At 42.5% G+C, this 25,632-nt stretch overlaps 1 protein-coding gene across 1 annotated transcript in view; it reads right to left on the reverse strand.

Moving 5' to 3' along the window:
- Positions 1 to 25,632, reverse strand: part of TONSL (tonsoku like, DNA repair protein) — a 1,124,870-nt gene that overhangs the window by 254,916 nt on the left and 844,322 nt on the right. The window contains exon 20 of the mRNA XM_044066303.1: positions 5,138 to 5,216. Within this exon, the coding sequence (XP_043922238.1) occupies positions 5,138 to 5,216 (79 nt within the window). The remainder of the gene's footprint in view (positions 1 to 5,137; positions 5,217 to 25,632) is intronic.

The following is a 25,632-nucleotide window of genomic DNA, read 5'->3' on the forward strand; positions in this document are numbered from 1 at the left end:
GTCCTATGTGAGGAGGTCCCATACCAAAGGCAGCATCAGTGATTTCACCCCAGATGGTGGAGTACAAGTGGTACCTAAGCCACAAGGGTGCCATTGGGAGCACTTTTGCCTCACCTTTTCTGAGTCACCCTAGGAGAGAAAGGGGATCAGAAGGAATGTATACAAAAAAAATCTGTGCAGTTGAAGAGGTAAAACATCCACTTGTGGGTCTACTAACAATCTGCATAGCTGGTTTAACACAGCTCGGATGGGTTGTAGACTCATCTGTGACTGGACAGCTATCTCCCAGGTAATCGTGGCCAGCCTATACAAGGGTTATGACACAGTCCTCCCATTGATGGTTTATGTACCACATTACAGTAGAAATGTTTGTTGCCAAGACTTTAATCTACATGCAATCTGAAAGGTCTGCAAGCCTGGATCAAGGTAATTTCTTTTATATTTATGTGATTCTTTCTTTGAGCTGGAGTCCAGAAATTTTGTTTCTTGAGATCACCAGTGTAGGCTCCTCATGCTAGGTCTGAATCATCTGTGTTTACAGGCTGATTTTTGAGGTTTTGTCCTAAGAGTATCCCTTGGTTTTGTCTGACCTGGCTGGACCACCTGTCTAGTTTCTTCATGATGCAAGGTAGCAGAAGAAAAATTTTCTCCAGGGACAAAGGTTTGAGACTAAGTGTTTCTTGGGTAGAAATACAGTATCCTCATGTGCATCCTTGTCAGAGGCAACATTAGAATTGTGGAGGCCATGAATCCTACTGCCTTTAAGAGTTCTACGGCTATTATCACAGTCTATGTCAGGCTCTGAAAGCACTGTGCTAGGGATTCAATTTTATACTGACTGAAGTATGCCTTCTCCTTTCTCGAGTCCATAAAGGTCCCAGGAAAACCACTCTTTTGGAAAGGGTACAACTTGACTTGGGGATGCTGAATGAAAATCAGCTCCTTATTAAAATGTTAAAACTCGAAATGTTGAGTGCTGAAAAGCCGTAAAAAAATATGAAAAGACAGGAGAACACGAATTTCAAAAATCAATGTTCTCTTTAAAACTTTTTTTTGCAGTGAACTGGAGGCACCCCCCCCCCCCCAATTTATATATACCAACTCCGAGATTGACATACCTCGAAGAACAGGGAATATTCTGAGAAACGGCATCTCAGACTTGGCATATGTAAGTCCATTCTTTCGACCATTCAAGTCTCTGTTTTTCAGGACTTGCTCGAGCGGGTCCTGACATATCAAATGATTACCATGAAAATCCTATTCTTTGAAACAATCCCAATTAAAACAGCAGAGCCCTCTCTATGCCCTTCTGGGACATAACCTGGATGAGGCAATCATCCAGGTAGGGGTACATGTAATGCTCTTGGTTCAGCAATAAACAATATCTGAAGACAGGCACTCTGTTATTACTCTGGGTGAAGTATGTAATCCAAAGCACAAGGAAGCAAATTAAAATTAGCAGTCCAATGCCTTGAATCTAAGGATACATGATTACTGTGAACTGGTATAGTGAAGTATCTGAGGATACATGGTCACTGTGAACTGGTATATTGAAGTATCTGAGGATACATGGTCACTGTGAACTGGTATATTGAAGTAAGCACCCTTGAGGCCCATAGTAACCATCAGCTCTTGAGAGAATAACAGTGGTGAGAAGGTTTGCTATGTCAACCTTGTAAATTCTGGTACCTAGAAGTAAAAGTAGATGTTTAGCCTTGAAAGGTCCAGGATGGGCCACCAAGAGCATTCTTGCATGGGCAGTATGAAGAAGCTTGAAAACAGCCCACTCTTTCAGTCCTATCTTGGCAATGGTTCCATTACTCCTAGCTGGTGGAGTGTTTGTTGGATTGGGAGAAAGAGATGAAACTGGTCTCCTGGCATAGTGGGGATACCCAACATATTTGGTTTTCTTAAGAACTATTTTTAATCCTGAGAATTTATTTGAAACACCATTTGTCTAACATGATGTTTTTTCCACTTTACAAACAGGATCACCGTTCCTGCTATCTTGCTGGGGGGAGAGAATGAGCAGAGCTAGGGTAGGGGAGGGGAAGGACAGGCTTTGTGTAGACATTGCAGCTCCTTTCAGGTGACAGGACACTGATAGCTACCAGGCTTCCCTTTCTGTTCTCCCTAATATTTTTTATTTTTTGCTTGTACTGGTCCTTTGACCCTTCAACTGCTTACCATTTTCTTGTCTATAATAGTGTGACTCGACCTTTAATGGATATCTTCTGATAGATCTTGACACAGGGGAGAGAAAGACCTGTTTCATGGACTGCACAATCTTTCCCCTTCCTGTTATTGTTTTAAATCAATAATAGGGGTCCCTAGGAGTAGATCCATATCAAGAGGTGCATTAAGGAGCTGTATTTTGATATCCTCTGGCACGAGTCGTAGCATCAGCTAGGTACGTTTTTTGAACATCAGCCACATAGCTACTTCCTTAGATGTTGCATCAAAAGAATCACAGACACATGTGACAGAGTATTTTGTCACTTAGTAGTGTAGGATAAGTCCAATAATTTCGACTTCAGATTCACATCAGACATGTCCCCAATTTTCTCCCTCGACTTGTTAAGGAAAACAAATGAAACTTAGTACTGTGTGTTTGACAGTGAATGGGTGCTAATGTTCAGGGTGGCAGCTGTGTACACCTTCAACCCAAATAAGTCCAGCACTCTGCTTCCCTCTTACTAAGAATGCTGGGAATAGCAATTAATCTAAATCCCTTCCCCAGCTCTGCAGACTCCACTGCTGGATTCACCACAGGGTATTTGAAAACAAATCTATGGGACTCTTCGGCCCTGTAAACCTATCACGCATTTTAGGGGCAGTGAACTGGGGATCAGGATCCTAGAAAATAACCCAGAATGAATTGCCTAAAACTCCCAGAAGTACAGGAATTATCACATGTTTAAGGGTAGACAGGCCCAACAAATCAAAATAGCTTTTCTGGAAGTCCGATGCATTTGGGGGTTCCGTTTGAAGTGGTATTTCATTTTCTGCACAGAGGGTTTCCAAATGAAATTTCCTCCATGGAAGAAGCAAAGGTCATGGCAAAATCAGTGTCTGTGTCACATTAAGGAGGACTACCATCTGGAAATCACAGTCTAATTCTTGATCTTCACTCTCTGAGGAAGCTTCTCTCTTTCTCTTAGAAGAAGAGACTCCAGACCCTGAACGCTGGCCTGCACTTGGCTGCAAGCTCTGCAAAACATGAAGGAACCTTTGAGATAAGGCAAAACATTCCTGGAGAAGTGCCTGGGTGGGGATGGAAGCTAAGTAACCACTAATTACCTGAGGCCCAGGTACTGCAGGGAGCTCTGTGGCATTCTACATCTGTTCTTTTGGGTTCTCTTAGCTGGGGCAGCTGGCTTGTAGGCTTGGACATGTAACAGGAATCCCAGATCTCCATGCATCTATCAGGGACCTCTTCCCAAACTAAAATTGTGGTGACTTTCCTTTTCAGAAACTACTAAATGAGCTTTGGCAGTGGACATCCGTGGTACAGCATCCATTTCAAATTCCATGCAATGGTGTTCAGATTGGTGGGATGTGCCTTGATCTGCACGGATGGTGGCCTACAAAGAGGCCTTACCAAAGACTTCACATAAGAGATATGAAGGATAGGAGCTGTGAAAATGTCTCATGAGGACTCGCATCCTCAAAACAACCTGGGACATCAGATGCCTAGGTCACATCTTCCGAGTCTCTGACCACCTTCTCCATGAGCTGCTACTCTATATACATCTTTGATTGCCCCCCTCCCCAAATACAACTCAAGTACATCTGACAACAAAATCACTGAAAGGAAAAGATATTCCCTCAAAGTAGGCCGAAAGCCAACAAACTATCTATGCTATACAATGGTATATGTGCCGTGAACTGCAACATAACTGACTAACTAACTCCCTTGTCACTGGACACTAATCTCCACATCCACTTTAACTCAATGATCCTTTACTAACAATATAGTGTGTTAACTCTTTTAGTGTAATATTGACCTATTTCACATACTTCATATATTATTGTCAGTATATCAATACCCAATTTGCAAGTAAGATTGTGTTTCTTAATTACTCAGAAGCTAAAAATGTAATTTTCTAATATGTACTTGACATTGTCCTTATTGTCTTTTATCCCTTACTAATAGGCTTTAATGTAATGTAATGTACTATTTGTACTTGCCAAATCATGGTAATGTACCTATGAATTTGTATTTTGTTTTTTTCTATTCTAATGTGTGGAGCTTTTCTCCCCGGGCCTCCACTGAAAATGGACATAAATCCAGTTGGACCAGCCCAGTCAACAAATGTAAATTAAAAATAAATAAATAATAAATAACAGTTAAAAAATGGCAAAGGTGAATGCAAGCTTCATGACAGGAATGAACGTATGTTCCAAGGTATGGGCATCTAACCAGCCAGGAGAGTAAAGGGTGATGAGTGCTGGATGTCAGGCCTTCTGAGGCAGAAGTACTGCAACAGTAATCGATACAAAGGATATCTGCGAAACACATGTAGGACTGCCATGTTTATAGAATGACGTGAGTAACTGCTGAGTTGGCATTAGGTAGAACTACTGAAAAATCTGATGCTGGATACTAAATCCTATGATGGAGAGGGAGTCATGAATCCTAATCAAACACCAAAATTTTGAGGTACAACCACATCACTGCTATAAAGCTGACATCTCAAAATGTCATCTTCAAGCAATAAAAAATGAAAAAAGAATTTATTTTTGCAGGGGGAGATTGACCCTCTGCACTCCAATGGGGGGGGTGGGGGGGTGGGGTTATGCCTCTCACACCCCTGCTACTGCATGCTCGATAACTTTATGGTTGATCATCCTGAGTAAGGGAAAAATCTTCTCAACCGAAGTTCCATAATCTCAAAATCAGTGTTACAATATGTGACTAAACAGATTATTAATTGTCTCTGAATAACAGAATCCACTAAAGACAAAACTCGATTAAACTCAACAGCTCCCTGGGAAGTCACTTTATATAGATCTGTAGCAAGACACACAAAGAAATTCAGTGTCAGTGCAGCATAAAACATTTAACAGAGTATTTTCTCTAGCTTTCATATGACAACAATCTGCACTTCCACTAGTTAAAATATGGAATGCTTACCTACTGACAGACTACCACAAGCCTTCTTATATCTGTCAGAAAGAGGAGGCAGGTCCCAAGACTGCACATCTGCCAAGACCTGAAACAAATTCATTAGCAGCTGTTATTATCACCACCTTTTCATATTAGTGACCATACTCACTTTGTATCATACATAAAGATGGAGTTTAAAATAAACCGGATGTATTGCACACAGTATCCAATTTATTTACAAGAAATGGCACATCACAGTTAGGAGACAGAATACCCACCACGGTTGTGTCAGATAGTCAGAACACAAATAAAGTGACATGTTAATGAAAAAACTCTTCATTATCGCTAAGAAATCACCCTTTTACACTGCTTCTACTTAAAAGTTTAGATAATGAATAATGTCTGCTCGTCTCTTTCTAAGGATTGGATTTCAGCCACTAACTGCATGGATTCTCAGAAAAAAAAAACTTTACACAGTGACTGACATATAGCAATAAAACAGAAACCATAAAAAAAATGAAACTGTAGTAATACCTTCTTAGGACTTCCACCGAAAAAACAATAAAATGCAAGATAAATATCCTTGTCTTTCTTCCAATGACCTTGGCTGTAGCAGTCAGATGTGAAAACTCTAAAGGACACAATAGATATGTACTTGGCCTTTATCAGTTAAACTGCAAGAACAATTTCTTCAGTTCATGGGTTCACAGGAGATTACTAGTCTAAAGGCTTAAGAGCCCCTACAAGCCTAGACAATATAACTCAATTTTACCCAATATATATTGACCCTAGGGGCAACAGGATGGCATGGGTGTGTGCCTATGTCTTGAGGGTCTTACAACTGCCTCTGTCCATAAGGGACATAGGCATTACCCCAGGGCATGAATTTGCGATTCTCCATCCATTGATCCAAACTGCATTTGAAGATGGCCAGGTAAGGACTCTGCTTTATGTACATAGGAAGCCTGTTGAAAAGAAGGGGCAATCTCTGAGACACATATCTGTCTCTCCAGCATGTTTTGTTTGAGTCATTGACTCAGCTTAGATCCCCAGATTGGGTGACCTTCACATTGTTTGACTTGCAAATGTGTAGCAACTCCATCAGGACTAGATTTGTAAGTGCTTCGTAGGTCAGGCATAGATCACCCCTTATCAGTCGGTAGAAGACAAAGCAAAGAGATGGGGCTTTTAGTCTATCTGCATAGGACATGTTTACATCCTGTATTTTCTTTGAGAGGAACCTCTGAGGTCACTCCAGCTGTGGATAAGAGTCTAATCAAGTACACACCAAATGGCAGAATGTACATGATTATCGGTCTAATGTGTGCTGAGTAAAGTGGGACTATAATTTTCTTGGATCTGGATGCCATACCTTTACTTATAAGTTGTGCCACATGGAAGGATTTCCTCACCACTGTGGAAACGTGGCAGTCAAAGTTCAGGCTATTATCTATCTGTGTACCTAGATCTCTCATCTCTGAGTCTACTCTTAGGGGTGTGCTACTGATGCTGTAATTTCCAGGAGTATCTGATCTCCCAAAGAGTATGAGAATGCATTTTTTCGCATTTAGTTTTAGGCCATGATTCTGGCACCAGTACCAATCATTTGTCTGATCTAGACCCTTTTGAAGGATATCTACATTGTTGGGGGTTCAAAGCTTGCTCTCATCTTGCAGTTGTCAGCAAACTTTGTTTAGAGGCCTTCCACATTAGCCTTTTTTAAAACACCTTTATCGAATTATCACTTGTGACAGGCAAATTTACAGTTATATAAAAGTAATCAAACTGTATTAACAAGTTCACATTTACAAACATTGTACTTCACATATATTGCCATATATCACATAACTTAAGCAACATTACAAATTATTCAATTTCTGCCATTTTTTTAAACAAGAAACATCTTTATTAAACCATCACTTAATGACATAGACAATCATATATTTGTACAAATGGAAACAAACCACACAGATACAATCCTATTTCAGAGAAGTATATTCTGAACAGGAGTGGTCCCAGCACTGAGCTCTGTAGCACACCACTAGTAAGTGGCCTCTTGCTAGTTCTGGATTCACCCACTTTAACCATGTGTCCTGTCCATGAGCCAGCTGGCTATCCATTTGGTGACGCCATGGCCTTAGTGACTTTCTCAAAGAAATCCACCATACTCATTCAGTAGGCATTACTTGCTGACAAAGCCGAATTGGGTCAGGTCCAGTGTATGGAGGTTTCTTATGTCATTATTTATCACGCCCATGATTATTTTGGGGGGGGGGGGTGCAACACTCTCCCATATTTGTGAGTACTAGATCGAGGATATTTGTTCCCTTAGTGGAAGTGCAGACTAGCTGCTCCAGTGCATTTGAATTTACATAGTGAAGAAATCTTAAAGCCTGCATGCTAGCGGTTGTGATTGCCTCCCAATTAATGGGGTGGTATTAAAAATCACCCATGAGTATGGTATTGGGCTGGATGGCGAGTGATTTTAGTAACTTCAGGTATGATGTATGGGCTTCCTATTTCATGGTGGGGTACCTGTAGCTAGCAAGAATATGGTAATGGATTACTCCTATGGTTAGTTGGACACAGAGTAACTCAAGCATGTCATATTGTTTCACCAGCCTTGACGTGTGCTTATCTTTTATGTAGATAGATACACCTCGCCCTTTTGCTCTTTCATGTTCAGTGGGTGGTTAGAACATATGAAACACAGTATAGCCATGCACTGCCGGAGTCCTTTCTGTGACTTCGAAAGTACAGTTGTGTACACTTACCATAAATGTAGATGTTCGAGTGTATTCACTGTTGCAGTCATTACATTTGGGTAATCTGCTTGCAGGTTGCCCTCAGTCGGCCTGATTAACAAAATCTTGGGTCCTGCGTCGGCTGCTGACCCTTCTTCCATGACGTCAGGTCGTCAGGGGTATAAAATATGCAGCCGACGCCATTACATCAGTTTTTCTTGCCCTAAATGTCAGGTGCCCCCCTAATGGGGAGCAATTAAACATAAAAACACAAAGGTATACCTCCAACAAAAAAGCAAATACACCAAAAAGGCTTTTAAGCATAGTAAAGGAAAGTAGAGGTATAGCCAAAATAAGTTAGGGGACAGGAGGGAGGGTAACCAGGACTGCAACAGTGAATACACTTGAACATCTACATTTATGGTAAGTGTACACAACCATACTATGTTCTTTGTGTTTCACTGTTGCAGTCATTACATTTGGGTAGATTCCCAACGCTATGGCTGCGAGGAGGAGTTTAGATAGCATTAGGGCCAGCTATAAGGCCCTGTAAGACTGCAGTGGCAAAGCCAGCTATGGATTTAGAGAAAATTGGCAAAAGATAATGCTTGGTGAAAGTATGTACTGAACTCCAGGTAGCAGCTTCTCGGATGTCCCTGGTAGGAACGTCTCTGAGAAGGGCTGTAGAAGTAGATGCAGCCCTGGTGGAGTGAGGTCTGATCCCCTGGAGTATAGGTTTTCCATAGTGCTTATAGCAAAAATGAATGCAATGGCTTATCCATTTAGAAATGGTTTGTTTCGAAATAGCCTTCCCCTCTGCCCCTGCAGCAAATGCTACCAGCAGTTGTTCAGATTTTCATTGAGGTTTAGTGCTGTCCAAGTAGAATCTAAGTTGTCTGTGCACATCCAGGAAATAAAGAATCCGTTCCCCTTTGTTCTGTGGATTGGGAAAGAAGGTTGGCAAATGAATGGACTGATTAAGAGCCATACTGGATACCACCTTGGGCATGAAGGATGGACTGGTTCTGAGTGACAACCTGACTGCATGAAAGATGATGAAAGGCTCCACTGCCATAAGGGCCTGTAATTCAGATACCCTTCTACCTGAAGTGACTGCTAAAAGGAAAGCTGTTTTCCAAGAAAGAAATTTTAAGTCAGCAGTAGCAGCTGGCTCGAAAGGAGGTAGAGTGAGTTTCTCCAATACAAAGTTAAGGTCCCAGGCTGGGGTTAGAGCTCTCCTGGATGGTCTCGAATTTTTGGCCCCTCTGAGGTACTGCTTGAGCAGTGGATGAGAGAAGGGGGAGGTTCTGTGTTATAATGAGTTGAAATGGCTGAGGCGTGGATTTTAATGGAGGAAAAAGACAGGCCCTTGTGACGCATCTCATTTAAGTATTGTAAAATCTGAGGTAAATTGGGCGCTGCTGTGCTCATCCCTTGAGATTGTTTCCAGGCACAGAATCTTTTCCATTTTTTAGCATAAGATTTTCTAGTACTAGTTGCCTCTAAGATGACATCCATTCACAGGTTTGCTGAGGGATGGTAAGGGAGAGTTTAAGTAATTAGCCAGGCTACAAGGTTCAGTGTTGGAAGCTGAGGGTGCAGAATCTGGTTCTCCTGCTGAGACAACAGGGAAGAAGTCTGAGGCAGGTAACATGGAGATAACTGTGACACACTGCGCAGTGTTAGCGTGGCCAGTCTTGAGCAATCAAAATCATCCTTGGTTTGTCCTGTTTGACTTTTAGTAGTACTTTGGAGAGCAGAGGCAGCGGGGGGAAGGCATAGACTGATAGGTTTTTCCAGCTGAAGGACAGAGCATCCACTTTCCAGGCTTGTTTGTGGGGAGTCCTTGTGCAAAATTTGCCCAATTGGTAGTTCTTGGGGGGAGGCAAACAGGTCTATATCTGGGCTCCCCCATTCACTTGTCAACATGTTGAAAATCCTTGGTTCCAGTTTCCACTCGTGTGGGTCCATGAGATTTCTGCTTAGTCCTTCTGCCAGTGGATTTAATTTTCCTGGCAGGAACTGAGCTTGTAGGTGCACACTTGGTAGCTCAAGGCTGTGTTCCACAATGCCATGGCTAGTCTGCAGAGGGGGTAAGAATGTGTACCCCCCCCCTGCTTGTTTATGTTCCACATAACCATGGTGTTGTCTGTCTTTACCATTAGTTGTCCTGGAAGAATGTAGTCCTTGAAGGCTGTCAGAGCATTCTGTACAGCTAACATTTCTTTTTGATTAATATGCAGGTGCATTTGACTTGTGTTCCATTTGCCCTGAATGCACTTCCCGCCAGGTGAGCCCCCTCATGCATAGTCTGATGCATCGGTTGTTAGGGTTTGGGCGGCAGGAGGTGTGAAAGGTAGTCCCTTGTTTCAGAGGCAGGCCTCTGCCCACCAAAGGAACTCTAGGCATAGGCAAGGTATGATAGAAATCATTGTTTCTAGGCTGTGAGAATGTTGACTCCATAGGCTTTTTAGATACCACTGTAGTTTCCTCATATGCAGTCTTGCATTAGAAGAATGCAGGAGGCCATGAACCCCAAGGCTTGCAGAATTTGTCTTGCAGATAAGCAGGGTTTTTGTGGCCATTTGTTTGAAGTAGGTTGTCAAATGAATTTGCTTTTCTGGCGTGAGGAAAACCATCTGGGAAGTTGTATTCAAGCTTGCTCCCACGAATGTAATTTGTTGACAGGGTACCAGTTGTGATTTCTTTTCATTTATGGTGTACCCCAGACAAGTTAGAACCCTTTTTACAAATGCCAGATGATTCAAAAGTATGTCCTGGCTTTCTGCCTGAATTAGAGAATTGTCCAGGTATGGGTATATTTGAATACTTCTTTGCCAGCAAAATGCAATAACTGGAGCTAGGCACTTTGTGAATACCATGGGCGCAGTAGATAAACCAAAGGGCAGTGCAGAGAACTGATAGTGTGTGTAGCCTGCTTTGAAGCATAGGTATCTTCTGCAAGATTCCCTGATTGGGATGTGCAGTTATGCTTCTTTTAAGTCTAGTGTTGCCAGCCAGGCGTCTTTGTCTAGCATAGGAAGTAACTGGTGAAGAGTCAGCATCTTGAATTTTGGAATCTCCAGAAAGGTGTTTAGAGTAGACAGGTCCAGGATTGGACGCCATGATTTGTCTTTTTTGGGTACCAGGAAAAGTCTGGAGTAGAAACCTTTTCCCTTTTCCTCTTCTGGTACCAGTTGAATAACCCCCATGCTTAAGAGAGAAAGTACTTGTTTTTGAGCCTCTGCCCACTGATTTGGGGGTAGGTCCGGCCACCCACTTAGCGTTGGCAACATGTGGAAGTGAAATATGTATCCCTGGGACACTATATTTAAAACCCATTTGTCCTGGGTAATGAGTTCCCAGTTCTTTGCTTGAAGAGAAATCTTTCCCCCCAAATGGGCAGTCAGAAGATAAGTGCTTGGAAATTTTAAAAGGAAGTCACTGAGACAGTTTACCATAGGGAGTGTCTTGTTATTCCCAGACTTGGAAGTGGAGGCCCCCCACTGCTTAGTTCTGTGAGTCCCCTGGGACTGAAACCTGGAGTTTTTGCTGTGTCTGAGTTTGGCTTTAGAAGACCTGGAAGGGGCTGGAAAGGACCAATTCTTAGAAGGCCAGTGCCTACTAAATCTAGGAGGCTGAACTTGTAAAAAATCTTTAACAGTTTGCATAGATTTAGCTTCATCTTCCATCTTTTTAAGAACTTCTTCACTCTTGTTGCCAAACAGGTGGTCCTGATTTAAAGGAGCATCCAACAATTTAGCTTCATTATGATCAGGCAAAGACTGCTCCTTAAGCCAAGCACACCTTCTAAGCAAACAGCCAGTAACAGCAGCCCTGCAAGAGGCCTCTAAAGAATCAAAACCACATTGCAAAGTATGTTTTCCAACTTGTTCAGCAGAATGCATTAAATCCTGTAAGTCTTTATTTTCCACAGTCAGATATCAACATAATTTTCTGTTTAAGCAGTCCAATAACATGTTGCTGATATTTTAACATATGAAATTGGCAGTTTAAAGCTCTAATTGCCAAGGTTGTTGAAGTATAAACTGTTTTACCCCATCTATCCAGCGCCCTGGAGTCTCTATCAGAAGGGGTAGGATTTTTAGCAGTAGAAGCCTTAATGCCCTTGGGCCCCTGTGAAATAGTCTCTGGATCTGCAATAGGATTTTTGAAAAGGAACTTGTGGGACTCAAGGACCCTGTAGTATCTGTCAGGTTTACTGGGAGCAGGAGGCAGGGAATCAGGGGCCAAACTGGATTCTAAGAAAGCATCATCAACAATGTCTAGTACAGGAGGAATAGCCAAAGGCCTATGCTGAAGAAGGAGAAGGAAATCCCAAAGCCTTTTTTTTTGAATCAGAAAATTCCTGCCTTTCCCAGTGAAAATGTTCCCTTAAGAGTATGTAAGGTTTCCCCAAAAGAAAAATCCTCAGGAGGGGAAGCAGAGGGAATAGAGGCCTCTGCATCAGAATCCTCATAAGTAGGTAAGGAGGGGGGGGGGGGGTTGGCTACCCCTGATTAGTTATTAGAGCTTCAGCTATTTTTATCATTTGTTTTTTAGACATAGAGGCCTGAGCATGTGGCCTAGGCGTCGGTTTTTAGACATGGATCGAGATTTAGGCCTTAGTAATGAAGGAGGTGTCGATTTAATATGCAAGTCCATTGGCCTGAATACACCCTCAGAAGCCGGTGCCTGCGCAGCGGCTCTGGACCCATCCAAGGTAGAGTCATCCGCGGGTTCCATAGTTGAAGTATCTCGCGTCATACCAGACTCTGAATGGGTCTCAGTAGAGGCCTGCAAATCAGAAGTAGCGGGCAGCAGCAGCTGCGAAAGCGCCTCACTGAGTACTGGCGAACTGTTGACTAGCTTAGGAGAAGCGTCATCAGTTTGGGACCTCAGCAGCCTGTCTCTGTCTTTATCTTTGCATTTTTTCGGAATCCCGGTAGTCGGATGGCTAACCGATGACATTTCTGGATAATTAAACTGAGAACCGAAATATTTAGAGGCAAAAATATACCGACGACGGATAGTGTGCTGATTAAATAAAGCACAAAACCGACAGCAAGATACGTCGTGGTCAGGGCCTAGGCAAGGAATACAGTAAGAATGAAAATCTTTATAAGGTATTTGCTTTCCACAAGTAATGCAATTATTAACTTTTACTGACATCTGAAAGGAGTAAGAAAAAGTTTCCCCAATGGGGTACTTAGCTTTTAGTTGAAGACTTCGGTTCTGAAACCCGAAAACGAAAATTTCAGGAGTCGGCCGACTGGCACTTTCGAACTGCATCTGGCACTGCACGGCAAGAAAGACTGATGTAATGGCGTTGGCTGCATGTTTTATATCCCTGATGACCTGACGTCATGGAAGAAGGGACAGCAACCGACGCAGGACCCAAGACTTTGTTAATCAGGCCGACTGAGGGCAACCTGCAAGCAGATTACCCAAATGTAATGACTGCAACAGTGAAACATGAAGAACATCCATGTTTCATTAACTGTACAGACATCAGCATTCTACAGCGTGAGGAGAGCTTCCAGGAAGTGCAGTTTCTTGTTGAGACTACTAACACTGAGCAGTAACACCTTTAGCTTCTTCTGAGTAGCTTTTGTTATGCTGGAAGGTTTGGGTGTTTGGCAATGCCTAAAAAATGCACAATAGTGGTAGACAATGTTTTGGCCAGTATCTAAATGCCTAGAGGTGAAACGTGAAGACTATCTCTGGCAAAGTAGGGTGGCCAGACAACCATGTCCTCCCAGGCTGTCAAGTATTGTACCCCTTTGGAATGACATCGGTAGCCAAGACAATTGTTAACATCAATCATTTTCTGCTGGTATTGTGGCATCATCCTTGGAAAGAGTAGGATGATGTTCAGTGCTAGGCTCATACCAACCTGTGGCACATATTCTGAGACCTCAGTCATGTCTCTCTTCATATAGTTCAAGGAGGTACATCTCAGGTCATTCATACCGATATGGACTATGACTGAGTCATGCTGGTAATTAGGGGCAGGTGACCTAAGCGCTTGCATGATTTGGCGGATCCTGGCCACTGACAGGCAACTAACGGTAACCTTCTCCTTATCCAGTCTGGTAAGAAGGACATTAGTGTGTCTCACAATGGAGTCTCCTATGACCAGAATATTGTGTGGCGGAGAGTTTTGCCTTATGGGCTTGGTAATTGAGACACAATGAGATGTGGCTTTATGTGTTGTCATGCCACTCCATGTCTGTGGACAATGAGGATGCCATTCCTTCATGTCTGTGGACAATGAGGATGCCATTCCTTCATGTCTGTGGACAATGAGGATGCCATTCCTTCATGTCTGTGGACAATGAGAGAGTAGAAGGAGGTACACTGTTGGGATTTTTTCTTCCACTATACCCAGTTTGACATAATTGTTAGACATTCTCACTCCCACACTGACACAAGCTTTGTCATCATCTGTCAGACAAAGGGGACATACCAGTCCTTGGCTCACCAGTTCAACCCCATGCACTGAGAAAGTACACCTGAAAGGCACACTAAAACAAAAATATAAAATGATATACTTGCCCAACTTACAGGAGTTGGGTAGTGCTCCTACCCTGGAGCACAATGCAAGGTGGGAGCCAGGAGTGTACCTCCTTCAGTTCCTTCATTGTCCACAGACAAGAAGGACTGGCATGGTCTCCAGACCACACTTTGTATTGCTGAACTCAGCATCTGTGGGACCTGGTAGACTGTTTTTATCAAAGGACTTTATATCTAAGAGGGCTAGCATTAGGTCTGCCCACAAAGCCACAGTCCTTACAGCAGTGCCTTGAAGAACTCTTGCATCAGTGCATAAGGCACACTCACTGATCCTTGACTGAGGAGCTTTCAATTCTGGTCATTAAGCAGTACCAAAAAAGGCCAGGTGCTTCATTCTTTAATGTCTTTTGATGGCAAGATTGAAACACTGACACTTGTGGCAATCCCTGATATTGCAATCAACCTCAGAACAGTACAGATGATGCCTGCACGGAAGCTGCCTAATTACTTGGCAACCACAAGAACAATTAAGTGAAGTTAAATCTTAGCAATAATCAAGAGAATGTGTCAACAGTTTGTTATGATTATGACAGTACAAATGTGTCGGTGACTTACCATAATGGTAGATGTTAAAAGGTGTCCATTTTTGCAGTTACAAACAATAGGATCTCTGCTGCAGATAAAGTCCAACATCCAGCTTGGTGTTTCGCAGCTGAGTATCCTTCTCCCCACATGCCAGGCTAAAGCCACCTTCCCCTGGATATTCGCACATCCTGGTATAATAGGGTTTCTGCCTGTGGCATCTTTAGTTTTTTTCTTGTCCCTACCTGCAGATAAAGCACTGTAACCTTGAAAAGGGGTATCTCCTCTAACTCATTTGCTTTGTGAGGTTCAGTCAGGCAACAGAGAAATGCATTCCTTCCTGGAAACCTGGACATAAAAACAGGAAAAAGGAGACTGAGCTAGGGAGAATACGGAGGAGAGGAGAAAAAGACTTTAGAGACCTCTCTGTGGTCAACTTACCATAATAGCAGATGTTTGTGTGTGGTGGGTGTCACAGTCCTCTTTCCCTCCTATCATCCTATTTTATGCTGCAGTCTTAAGAAATGAGAGAATTCCCAAATCTATTCCTCCCTCAAGGGGGAGGGTCCAGAGGATGCTTGGAGCTTTCCCCACAAAACAGCCAGGGCAAATCCAGTACAAGCCTTGGCTGTGAAATTCTGCCTGCAGCGCTTAGGAAACATGACCTGAGGATCAGGTAGCTGCTTCCAAAACATCCTATGTACCTGGCCCCTAAAGAAGGTCGTAGTGGTAGCTGTGCCACAGCATAATAAACGCCAACCTTCACAGGTAAGCTCTTGCTGCAATAACTTTAACAAAAGTTAATACAATTTGCTAGCTGTTCAAAAATAGCTTAAGCTTAACTTGAAACTTGCAACTTTTTTTTCTGCAGCAAAGAAAATGAACAGATTGCCAAATTTTCTGATTTTCTTGTTTTTTTCCAAGTAAAACCTCAGTTGTTTACACACATCTAAAGCCATGTCAGATCCTTTCTCTTTTCTTTCTAGGGCTAGGAAAATAAAAAATCTGGGTCAAGAAAACTTCTGTTACTACCTTTGGCATAAAACAGAGATTAGTTCAAGGTCATGCCATCTCTATGTTAGTATAAAAAGGCTGTTTTGCACATTGGGGCTAGGAACTCAAAAGTCTTCCTGGCTGATGTAATGGCTACGTGAAGTACTTTTTTCCATGTTAGAAATTTGAGATGTGCAGTAGCTGCTGGTATAAAAGAGGGTGAAGGTTATTTTGTGTAAGACAAAAATTATGCTCCAAACAGGGACTACTCTCTTCCTGTATGGTCTAAGGTGGAGAATCCCCTTCAGAAATTGACTGCAGCCTCATGAAGAGAGAGAGAGATGGATCTATACACTGACATGTACAAACACCTACCAAATGCACCTTGAGAGCTGTATATAATAGTCCTATGGGAAATAACTCAAACAGGTATTACAGAATCAAGGACCCTTGTGTTCCTTTTTGGCTCTGGTTTCTCCTTTGGTACCACATGGATAACCTCTTCTGCCTAGCTAGATGAATTCCCAGTAGTACTTGGCTTCCTAGTCTCCCTCTCGATTTCAAGTAGGTCCTTTGAATGAAAGAGCCAAAAGGTTAAACGGTTAAATCTCCCAAGAAGGTAATATGAGCATGGTCAGCTACAGATATACCAGGAACCCCTGAGCTGTATCAGAGACTCACAATGCTGGAACAACAGGAGAGGCTTCTTATAATCTGTAGAAGCAAGAATCAGTGTTGGCTTGCCATAATGAAGTACAATTAATATATTTTTGTCTTGTCCTCCCTCATCCTCTAAATCACCATTCCTTGCAAGAGCATAGGAAAAAAGACAGAGAGACACAGACAGGCCCAATTCAGTAAGAAGCCATCCAATGTCCAAGCCTGTCTGTGTGATACTCTTGAGCAGAATTTCTTCAGTTATTTGTTCTTGACAGAAGCAAAGCATCTGTGTTAGGAAACCCTTCACCCGAATGCATGTTCCAAAAATACATCCCTGTCTTGCATTCCACTTGTAGGGATCTTTTGTTGTCCTGCACAATCAATCTATTTTTTGGACTTTATTTTATTTTTTTTATTTTACATTTGTTGACCGGGCTAGTCTAGCTGGATATATGTCCATTTTCAGTAGAGGCCCGGGGAGAAAAGCTCCACACACAAACATAATAATGAGAGGGAAGTTAGCCTGCAGCTACAACACAAATCACCAGCTACGCTGTGGGCTTTATGGGTTTTGGTCATAAGTTTACAAGCAAGTAATTTGTGGGCAATAGTAAGTTGTGGGACTCAATAGTAATGGGCAGTAAGGAGGAGATGTGGTTTTCCCAACTTTGTTGTCTGTTACCTATTTATGAGTATAGAAATTGGGTAAGCAATTTCTTCAGTCTTTTTAAAGAAAAAAAAAGGGAGTTGAGGCTCATCGGGGCAGGGTATTTGTGAGTTTATAGATGATATAGATTTAGGAGAGTAGAGAGAGATTTATAGTAGGAAGAAGTAGGTTAGTTTGGTGGAAGAGTTAGAGTGATTGAAGTTATTGGTGTTTAATTGTGGTGTTTCAGAGATTGAATAGAGAGGTAGCATTTGCAGTTTGGAAGAGTCTTTAAGGGTTCCAGTTACAAGTTCTGAGTTCTGTTTTTGAAATAAGTTTTTTTTTAGTGTAGTATGTAATCTGTCTTATATTATTTGGAGGGAGATAATCAGTCTTCTCTTGTAAATGTAAGTTAAGCAATGATCATGATCGTCATCAGCATAGTTGTTTATGAGAATCCAGTCTAAGATGTCTGTTTCATATTTTGGCCTATTAAGCCTTGAGTTAATGAGTTGGGTAAAACCATTTAGGTTAGTTAATATATATGAGAGGTGAGAAAGTATTATTATATATTCCAGTGGAAATATTTAAGTAAAGAATTATAGTTTCTTGGGGGTAGTGATGGAAAAACCCAATTGAGAAAGTCTCTACAATTGGCATTGTTTTCCAGGAGGTATGTATATATGATGATGAGAAGGGGCTTTTTAGCATTGTTGAAGTTTAGTGATGATACTTTTACTATTATTTTACTGGAGTTGGACAAGCTGAAAGGGTAGATATTAAGATTCTATTCAGGTTAAACCTTGGTACGCCACCTTTTCGCGTTTATGTTTCAGCCGGTCAAGCCTATTATGTGTGGTATAATCTCTCTCAGTCTTTAGTGGCTGGCTTTAGCCGCTTTTATGAGAGAGAAGAAGACAAAAGAGTGAGTATCTAGTGTAGTGTGGGGGAGGTGTTTGTTGTAGGGTGTTTTGTTGTCCTGTAAGATGGGGTGTAGGAGGGTATTATTGTGGAGGGTATTATTGGTGAGCAGGAGGTGTTGGGTCTGGGGTGTGAAGTGAATGTCACCATCTTGTGAATGTCATCATCTTGTCAGGAATTGAGAATGAGAAGGAATGTGAGAAAGTCTTATATCTCTATTTTTCTATCTGTGGGGTGGGAGAGGGGTAGGGTGTTTTATAGGTGTAGAGTAGTTATGGTGGTTGGGTAGAGCATAACTAGGGGAGAGAGAATTGTGTGAGAATAAGTTGTGAGAGATGTATGTTGGCTGAAGGTGGGTGTGTGTGAAAAGGAGGAGGTGGAGGTTTCAAGTGAAGGTTGATGAGAGAGTGAGTAGGTAGTGAGTGAGTTGTAGAGAGTACTCAGGTGAATAATGGAGTAAAGTGGAGTTGAAGAAGTAAATAAGGTAGGTAGAGGGGAGGGTAAGGGAAGAGAAGAATGTGTAGTTAGTAGTAGTCAGGAATATTATGAGAAATAATAAGTTAAGATATTATTCAAAAGAATGAGGAGAGGAGTTAAAAGGAGATGGAGATAGAAGAGAGAGGAGAGGTAGAAGGAAGAGTAAGAGTAGGTAAGAGAGGGGTGGGAGTAGAGAGGGGCTAGTATGGGGAGAGGAGGAAGGTAGGGAGGAGGGAGGAAAGGGGGAGGGAGAGAGGGGGATAGGAGTTTAAGGGGAGGGATTTAGGCGGGGGGGAGGAGAAAGGGCGGGTGTGGGTGGGGTCTAGAGGGAGCGGAGATAGGGGGGTGGGGAGTGGGTGGGAATTGGGGTAGGGAGGAGCCAGGAGGAGAGAGGAAAAGACGGGGAGGAGGGAGGGAGGAGAGGAGTCAAAGGGAAGACAGGTGAGAAAGAGGAGGAAGGGAGTTAAGAAGTTTAAGTAGAGGGAGGGGAGGGAGAGGGGGAGGGAGAAGGGAGGGAGAGAGGGGAGAAGAGAAAGGAAAGAGGCAGAGGAGGAAGGAGAGGAAGGAAAGCAGAGAAGAGAGGAGAGAGAAAGGGAAGAGGTCCCAGAAGGGAAAGGGGAGAGAGTAAAGGAAAGGGGAGATAAGGAAGGAGGGGAAGGGGTAGGAACAGTAAGATGAGGGGAGAATCAGGAGAGGGAGCTAAAAGGTTTCAGGAAGGACTGAAACAGCAGAAGAGAAGGGTAGAGGGGTATGGAAAAACTAGGGGTGTATGGTAGTGGGGTAGGCCGCTGGGCTGCTGGCTGGTCTGGCAGGATCTGGCTGTAGTAGTAGCAACTAAACTTATTAATAGTGCAGAACTACAGCAGCCAGTATACATACTTTGGTGGACTGAAGGGGAAGGAGGACAGAAGGTTAAAGTAGGCTTGCAGGTTTTAATCTCTTCTAAGCCGCTGGTCAGTGAGTTCAGGATGTTTCAGCAGGTTAGTGCAGGGTGGGCAGGGGCCCAAGTTTCTTGGAAGCTTGTGGTAGAAGGACTCAAGGAACAGAAGGTGTTATAGTTGCAGGTTAATAATTCTCTGGACTTTGTATGTAGGACATTTTTATACGGGAAAGTGAGGTTCCTTTACTATATAAAAATGGTCAGGCATCTTTGGGCTGAAGGCTGCATGTCTGACTCCAAAGATTCTGCTTCCAAGTTATCTATTACACATCACACTGCACTAGAGGGAGAACTACAGGCCTAGGTAGTTCTAGTATTATGAGGTGCAGGTTATCTCTTTAGGGGAACAAAGGCTACTCTAAACTGCCATTTGAAGTGCTGTCATAAGTGAATGTATCCCCAAATGACATGACTTCAAAGGGGTCCCTAGAGGATAATGTATCACGTTCATGTGTGTCAGAATTTGGGGTGCAGGAAAATGGGATTTACACTTTGGCTCCTTCTCCTCTGAAGGTCAGTGGAACCCAAGTCTGTTTAGGGAGAGAACCCAACATTTCCTTTTTGAAACAATGGACTCCAGACAGAGGACTGGTCAGGGTCTGACTGTCTGCTAAAAATAAAGTTCAGAATGTCCTGGGCAAGTCTTAACCCATTCATGGGGTGATGCTGGTGAATGGGATGAGTTAAAGTCCCTCCAGCTGGTAACTGCTTGAGGTGTGGTTTATAGACGCTTGGAAGCAAGTGTCTGCTTGTCTGGTAGCAGCTGCCAGTGTGGAAGCCTTTGGGGAGTACCTCTAGGCTCTGTCTTACAGACTAGGACATCCTCTTTTACTAATATGGTGGGGGATGTCACCCTCTGCTTCCACAATTACTGAACAGTGCAGTGAATTGGATGTCTATGGACCAATATCCTGCTCATTTGATACTCATGGTTTGGTTCAGGAAGACATGCGAGTGACCAAAAAGCATTGTGACCTCCACAGAAACAATACCACAACCTTGGTAAAGGCAGGCCTTTGTCACTTCTTCTGGGTGTACGTCTCTTTCTCAACTTTTTTTTTTTCTTTTTAAGTGGAATGTCTGTAGGTACCTGCTACTGCATGGTGGGCATCCATAGGGCTGCAAGTCACTTTTATTTGCCATACCTGTTATAAAGGTTCTCCTCTCCTCATCATCTTGCAACTGAACCCCTGGCAGACCTCACAATTCAAGATCTCATGCTCCAATCCAAGGCAATATAATCACTGATTGGGGTACTCTCTAGTGCCTTTTGGGAATCCACCTCACACAAGTGCACCTGTTTTTTTCCGCTGAACAGACATATCACAATGGTCATGTTATGTAACAACACTAAGCAGAGGACAATAACAAAATCAGTACTATCAAAAACACAAGAAAATGTCTCCAGTTGGGTACTTTTCAGCTCAGACTTGCCTATCACTTGGCCAAGGATGATGATGGACTGAAAGACACTCCTCTTGCTCCAATGCTTACATACACCTGTGGCAAGAAAGCAGTGAAAATATCACAGGAGGACACCATTTTTTATACCAGGTTATGCCAACATCCAAGGGAATGCAGTGTTAGCCTGGGGTGAAGGGAAAAGGATGCTCAGCTCTGAGAAGTCAGACTAGATATCAGATACAGCCTGTAACAGCTATCCCATTGTTCATGACTGCAACGATGAAATAAATAAACAATGTACAGCTATTTAATAAATATAAAACAGTGAGCTATCATGTATGCATCAATGCTGCAACACACAGATGACAGCAGTGTGGACATAAGTTGTTCATGAATCCGTCCCTGTATTTTGTGCTATGGGCAAAATTGATCATGCTTTGTATTGAATTTGATATGTATTTGTACTTGTAACTTTTATTTTACTTGACTGCTATCTTTACTGTAATCTGTATTATGGAGCTTTTTTTTCTGGGCCCCCACTGAAAATAGGCTCTCTGGGCCCAGGGGACTTCCCCGGTAATCAACCTGGAAATAAATAAATAAATAAATAAATAGAACATATGACCGACCTGTGCTTGTGGCAAAAATAAATCTGACACATTCATGGGCTTTGTGTGCTTATGTAGTCAGAGCAACACCATAGAATATGCAGGCACACAGTGTATGCACTAAGCATAAGATTTTACAAGGAGATACGCCATATTTTGATTGCTGTGGATGATGAACTATGCAGAAGTCCCAGTGAAGAGTGGCCCTGGTGTCAAGTCACTAGTTACTGGAACAGATACCAAGCCTGAATCACATTAGTGCAGATAAGCCTAGAAATGTGATGCCCATTAATGGGGAAATGGCTACAATTATATTGCAATAATTTGTAACTTATGGAGAAAGGAAAAACAGTATTTCAAATTAAAAAGGAACGCTTAAGTGGAAGTAGTCTAACTGTGAAGAACTGAAGACTGACACAAGTTGTTGGAACTGAAAGGCTAATATATGGGAGAAACAGAGTTCTGTAGGAGTGCTTACAACCAAACTAAGGTTCTTAAATGAAAAACAGCTTCCATTAATATAAGTACCACTAAAAGCATCAACGACAAGGTGGAAGGTTGGCATAATGGCTAAGGTGTTTACCTTACATACACAAGGTGCAGGGTTTGATTCTCACATGGAGTAATTTACTAGGCTTAAAATGGCCCACAAGGGTAGTTAGCCTAGTACTAACCTATGAACAACTAGAATGTATATTAATAGATGCTTAAAACAAAATAAGATGGTAGTGACAGAACAAGCTATACATGCCATAAAATGGAATCAACAAATGAATGGGAAATGGCTTTATAATTTCCAGCAATGTCAACTGCACAGTAAGATGATTCTTTTCATTCCGACAGTAACACTGACATTCAGATAAGCATAGACACACTTGCATAAGATATTACTGCTATAACTAGTCTATTAAATGAATGGTAAATGATAAATCAAGCCCTAGGAATACATGAAGTTCAAAATGTTCTAAACTACTAGAAGAGGATTGTTTACTAAGGAGTCATTTATTATTGGCTCACTCAGAGAATGGAGCCAAGTTACTAGAGTAGAAAATGGCCATTAGTTAAATCATATAGAAGGGTAAGAGTCTAAAAGTAATGTCAGCAATTTTAAGTCTTCCATGTTGCTATCAGACTCCATGGCACAGAGGGAAGGGTGCTCTGTGATCCAGGTGACCAGGGTTCAATCAGTGGTCCTGAGAGAGGAGACGCCAGGCAGGGAGTGAAGGGGCATGGTCTGCTTACCTCTTCCTGGGGTTGGGAGAATTGTAAAAACTCAGGGGCCTACAAAGCAGTCACGTTTTCTAATGGAGACAGAAGAAACCACTGGCAAGTGTTGGGGGGAGGAGGGCAGGGTTGTTTGGAGGCTATGCCCCTTGATGAAGTAAGACGACTAGCGAAGGTCACCAGTGATGGGGAAGATCCTGCACAGAATCCAGCCTGGGCCCTGAAGTTACCATCAGTGACCAGGACTAACAAAATAAAAACTGTTGTATTAACCCAAGAGTTCACTATAGTCAAAGTAAGTTATTCATCTGCCAGTAAGATTCTAGATCAGTATTTCACTTCAAGGAGAAAAAACACACGCCAGTGTGAAGTTTCTCAAAAGTATTGTAGTTTATTCGTTTGATGAGCACTTTCTTCAGATAAGAGTATTGGTGTGCTTATAAACACTTTTTCAAGAGTAAGTAGGGAGGAGCATTTGGGCAACTGCCTATGTCAATCAAGCTGGCCAATCAGATGGACCAAAAAGTTTACAAACACTTAGTACAGCTAGCAATTAACAGAACCATAAAACAACTAAGAAAGAGAGCATAATATGCAAATATATTCAACTGTGAGGTCAGCAGGCAGAGACTCGACACAACTATGTGCATAATGTTAGCACTGTTCAGTATATTACACACATCTTACACTGCTGAGGAGAAACCTATCAGGTGATGCTACCTTGAGGGGGAAAGAAAGATAGAGGAAAGTACTGGATTGTATGTATAGTACAATAGTGTGGGGGAAAATACAGGTAGCATGTACAGTAGGGAATTTAATTTATGGAAACATTGCATCTAAATTCAGACTGATGCTACAGACACGATACGAGATGTTTGGAGAATGGAGCAAGACTAGGAAGAAGATGGAGTATAGTCTAAGAAGATAATATTTAAATACAGACAGAAGCACACTTTTGCCAATAATTGTCTTACCCTGCTTAGTCAGAAGACTAGCTATTGTATGGCATCTACAAAGCAGAGAGAGGTAACTTTACTAATCAAGATTTTCAAAGTATGTTGAGAAAGACAATGCGGGGTCTAGCCAGATGCCAAGATATTTTATAGATTTAGCTGTTAGTTTTTTGGGAGGGAGAGGAGCACCATTAGGACTTGTAAGATTCAGTTTATTAGTGCTGCACAGGTTAAAACAGCAATGCCCAAGGCCAAGAATACAGCTTCCATGGGACCTGACAATATCCCTGGCTGTGTTCTACATGAACTAGAGTGAACTGGCACCTTACCTGTGTGCCTTGTTCAATCACAGCCTCACCTCAGGCTTTGTCCCTTACGAATGGCGCACTGCTACAGTCATACCTCTCCACAAAGGTGGAGCAACTACAGACCCTGGGAACTATCGCCCCATTAGCCTGACAAGTCTGATATGCAAAACTATGGAACGCATCATCATGGACCTAATATAGGGAATCTCCAAACTTTGGATCCCACACAGCTTGGTTTTATGAAGGGTAGATGATCATGCCTCCTCAACTTGGTCGACTTCTTTGAGTCAGTCACCAGAGCTGTGGATGAAGGCAAGGTGGTCCATACAGCCTACCTTGATCTGACCAAAGCGTTTGATACTATTCCGCATTCAGGAATCATAGAAAAACTCATTAAGGTAGGCATCAACCCCTATATCACTAGGTGCGTTGTAAACTGGCTCACAGATAGAACCCACAGTGTGAAAGTAGTGGACTTCAGGTCAGACTGCTGACCAGTCCCGAGTGGAGTCCCACAGCGTCTGATCCTGGGTCCTCTCCTGTTTGGAATCTACTTCTCTGAAGTCCAGGCCAACATAAAGGGTCTCTGGCTGACAATATTCACAGATGATTGCAAGTTGGGAGCCATTATTAACTCTCCAAGTGATCTTGACATCCTACAGAAAGGCCTCACTAAGACCAACGAGGTGTCAGAACCATGGCTTAAGCTCAATATCAAAAAATGTGTCATCATTCCCTTTGGGAAAAACCCGGTTCCCATGAACTACCACATTGATGGTAGTCCACTGAACACAGAAGGTGACCTGATGGCCTGGACTCTCTGTTTTAAAATTTGCACCTGCTCTCTCTTCCTATTTAAGGAAGAGAGGCCAACCTCTCCCCGAACTCACCCCCTCAAGGAAGCAAGAAAGTATGTTATCTGCCATCAGCAAGTAGTACTTTGTCTAAATAATTACTGTATATATTATCCTTCCTTGCCAGGACAGCCAGCAGCCTTAGGCCTCTTCTCTTTACCCCCCCCCCCCCCCGGCTTTACTATTTCTCTCCTGTACTACCAGCTCCACTCTTTACCTTACCTTATCCACTGTAGCTGTATAGTATTCTGCCCTTTTCCCCTCTATAGCTTTCCCACTGACTCGCATTAGAAATTCCTAGGCAATTGTTTTACATTACTTATTTCTTTGTAGACCCACAATAACCTTCCATATCCACTATACTTCAGTTAACTAACCTACCTACTCTGACCATTTTTAAACCTATCACCTCCTTTAACTACCTCAAACTCAACTCACCTCCGATTGTCAGCAATTCACCGATTGTTTTCTACAGGTTTTCCTCCTTCACTTGGCTCTTCCCATTCCGTTCGCCCTGTGGGCTCACTCCGCTCCCCTACCCCCTAATCTCACCCACCCCTATTGCATCTAGCCTTATACCTCACTAACCACTCCCACTTCCTCTTACGTCCAATCACATCACATCACGCATTAAGATTATCCATCTTATACATCACTCATCCTACTAAATTACATAACCTCACCTGCCTACA

Source organism: Protopterus annectens, chromosome 3.part1 (genome assembly GCF_019279795.1).
Source record: "Protopterus annectens isolate FY-2018-M chromosome 3.part1, PAN1.0, whole genome shotgun sequence".
NCBI lineage: Eukaryota > Metazoa > Chordata > Ceratodontiformes > Protopteridae > Protopterus > Protopterus annectens.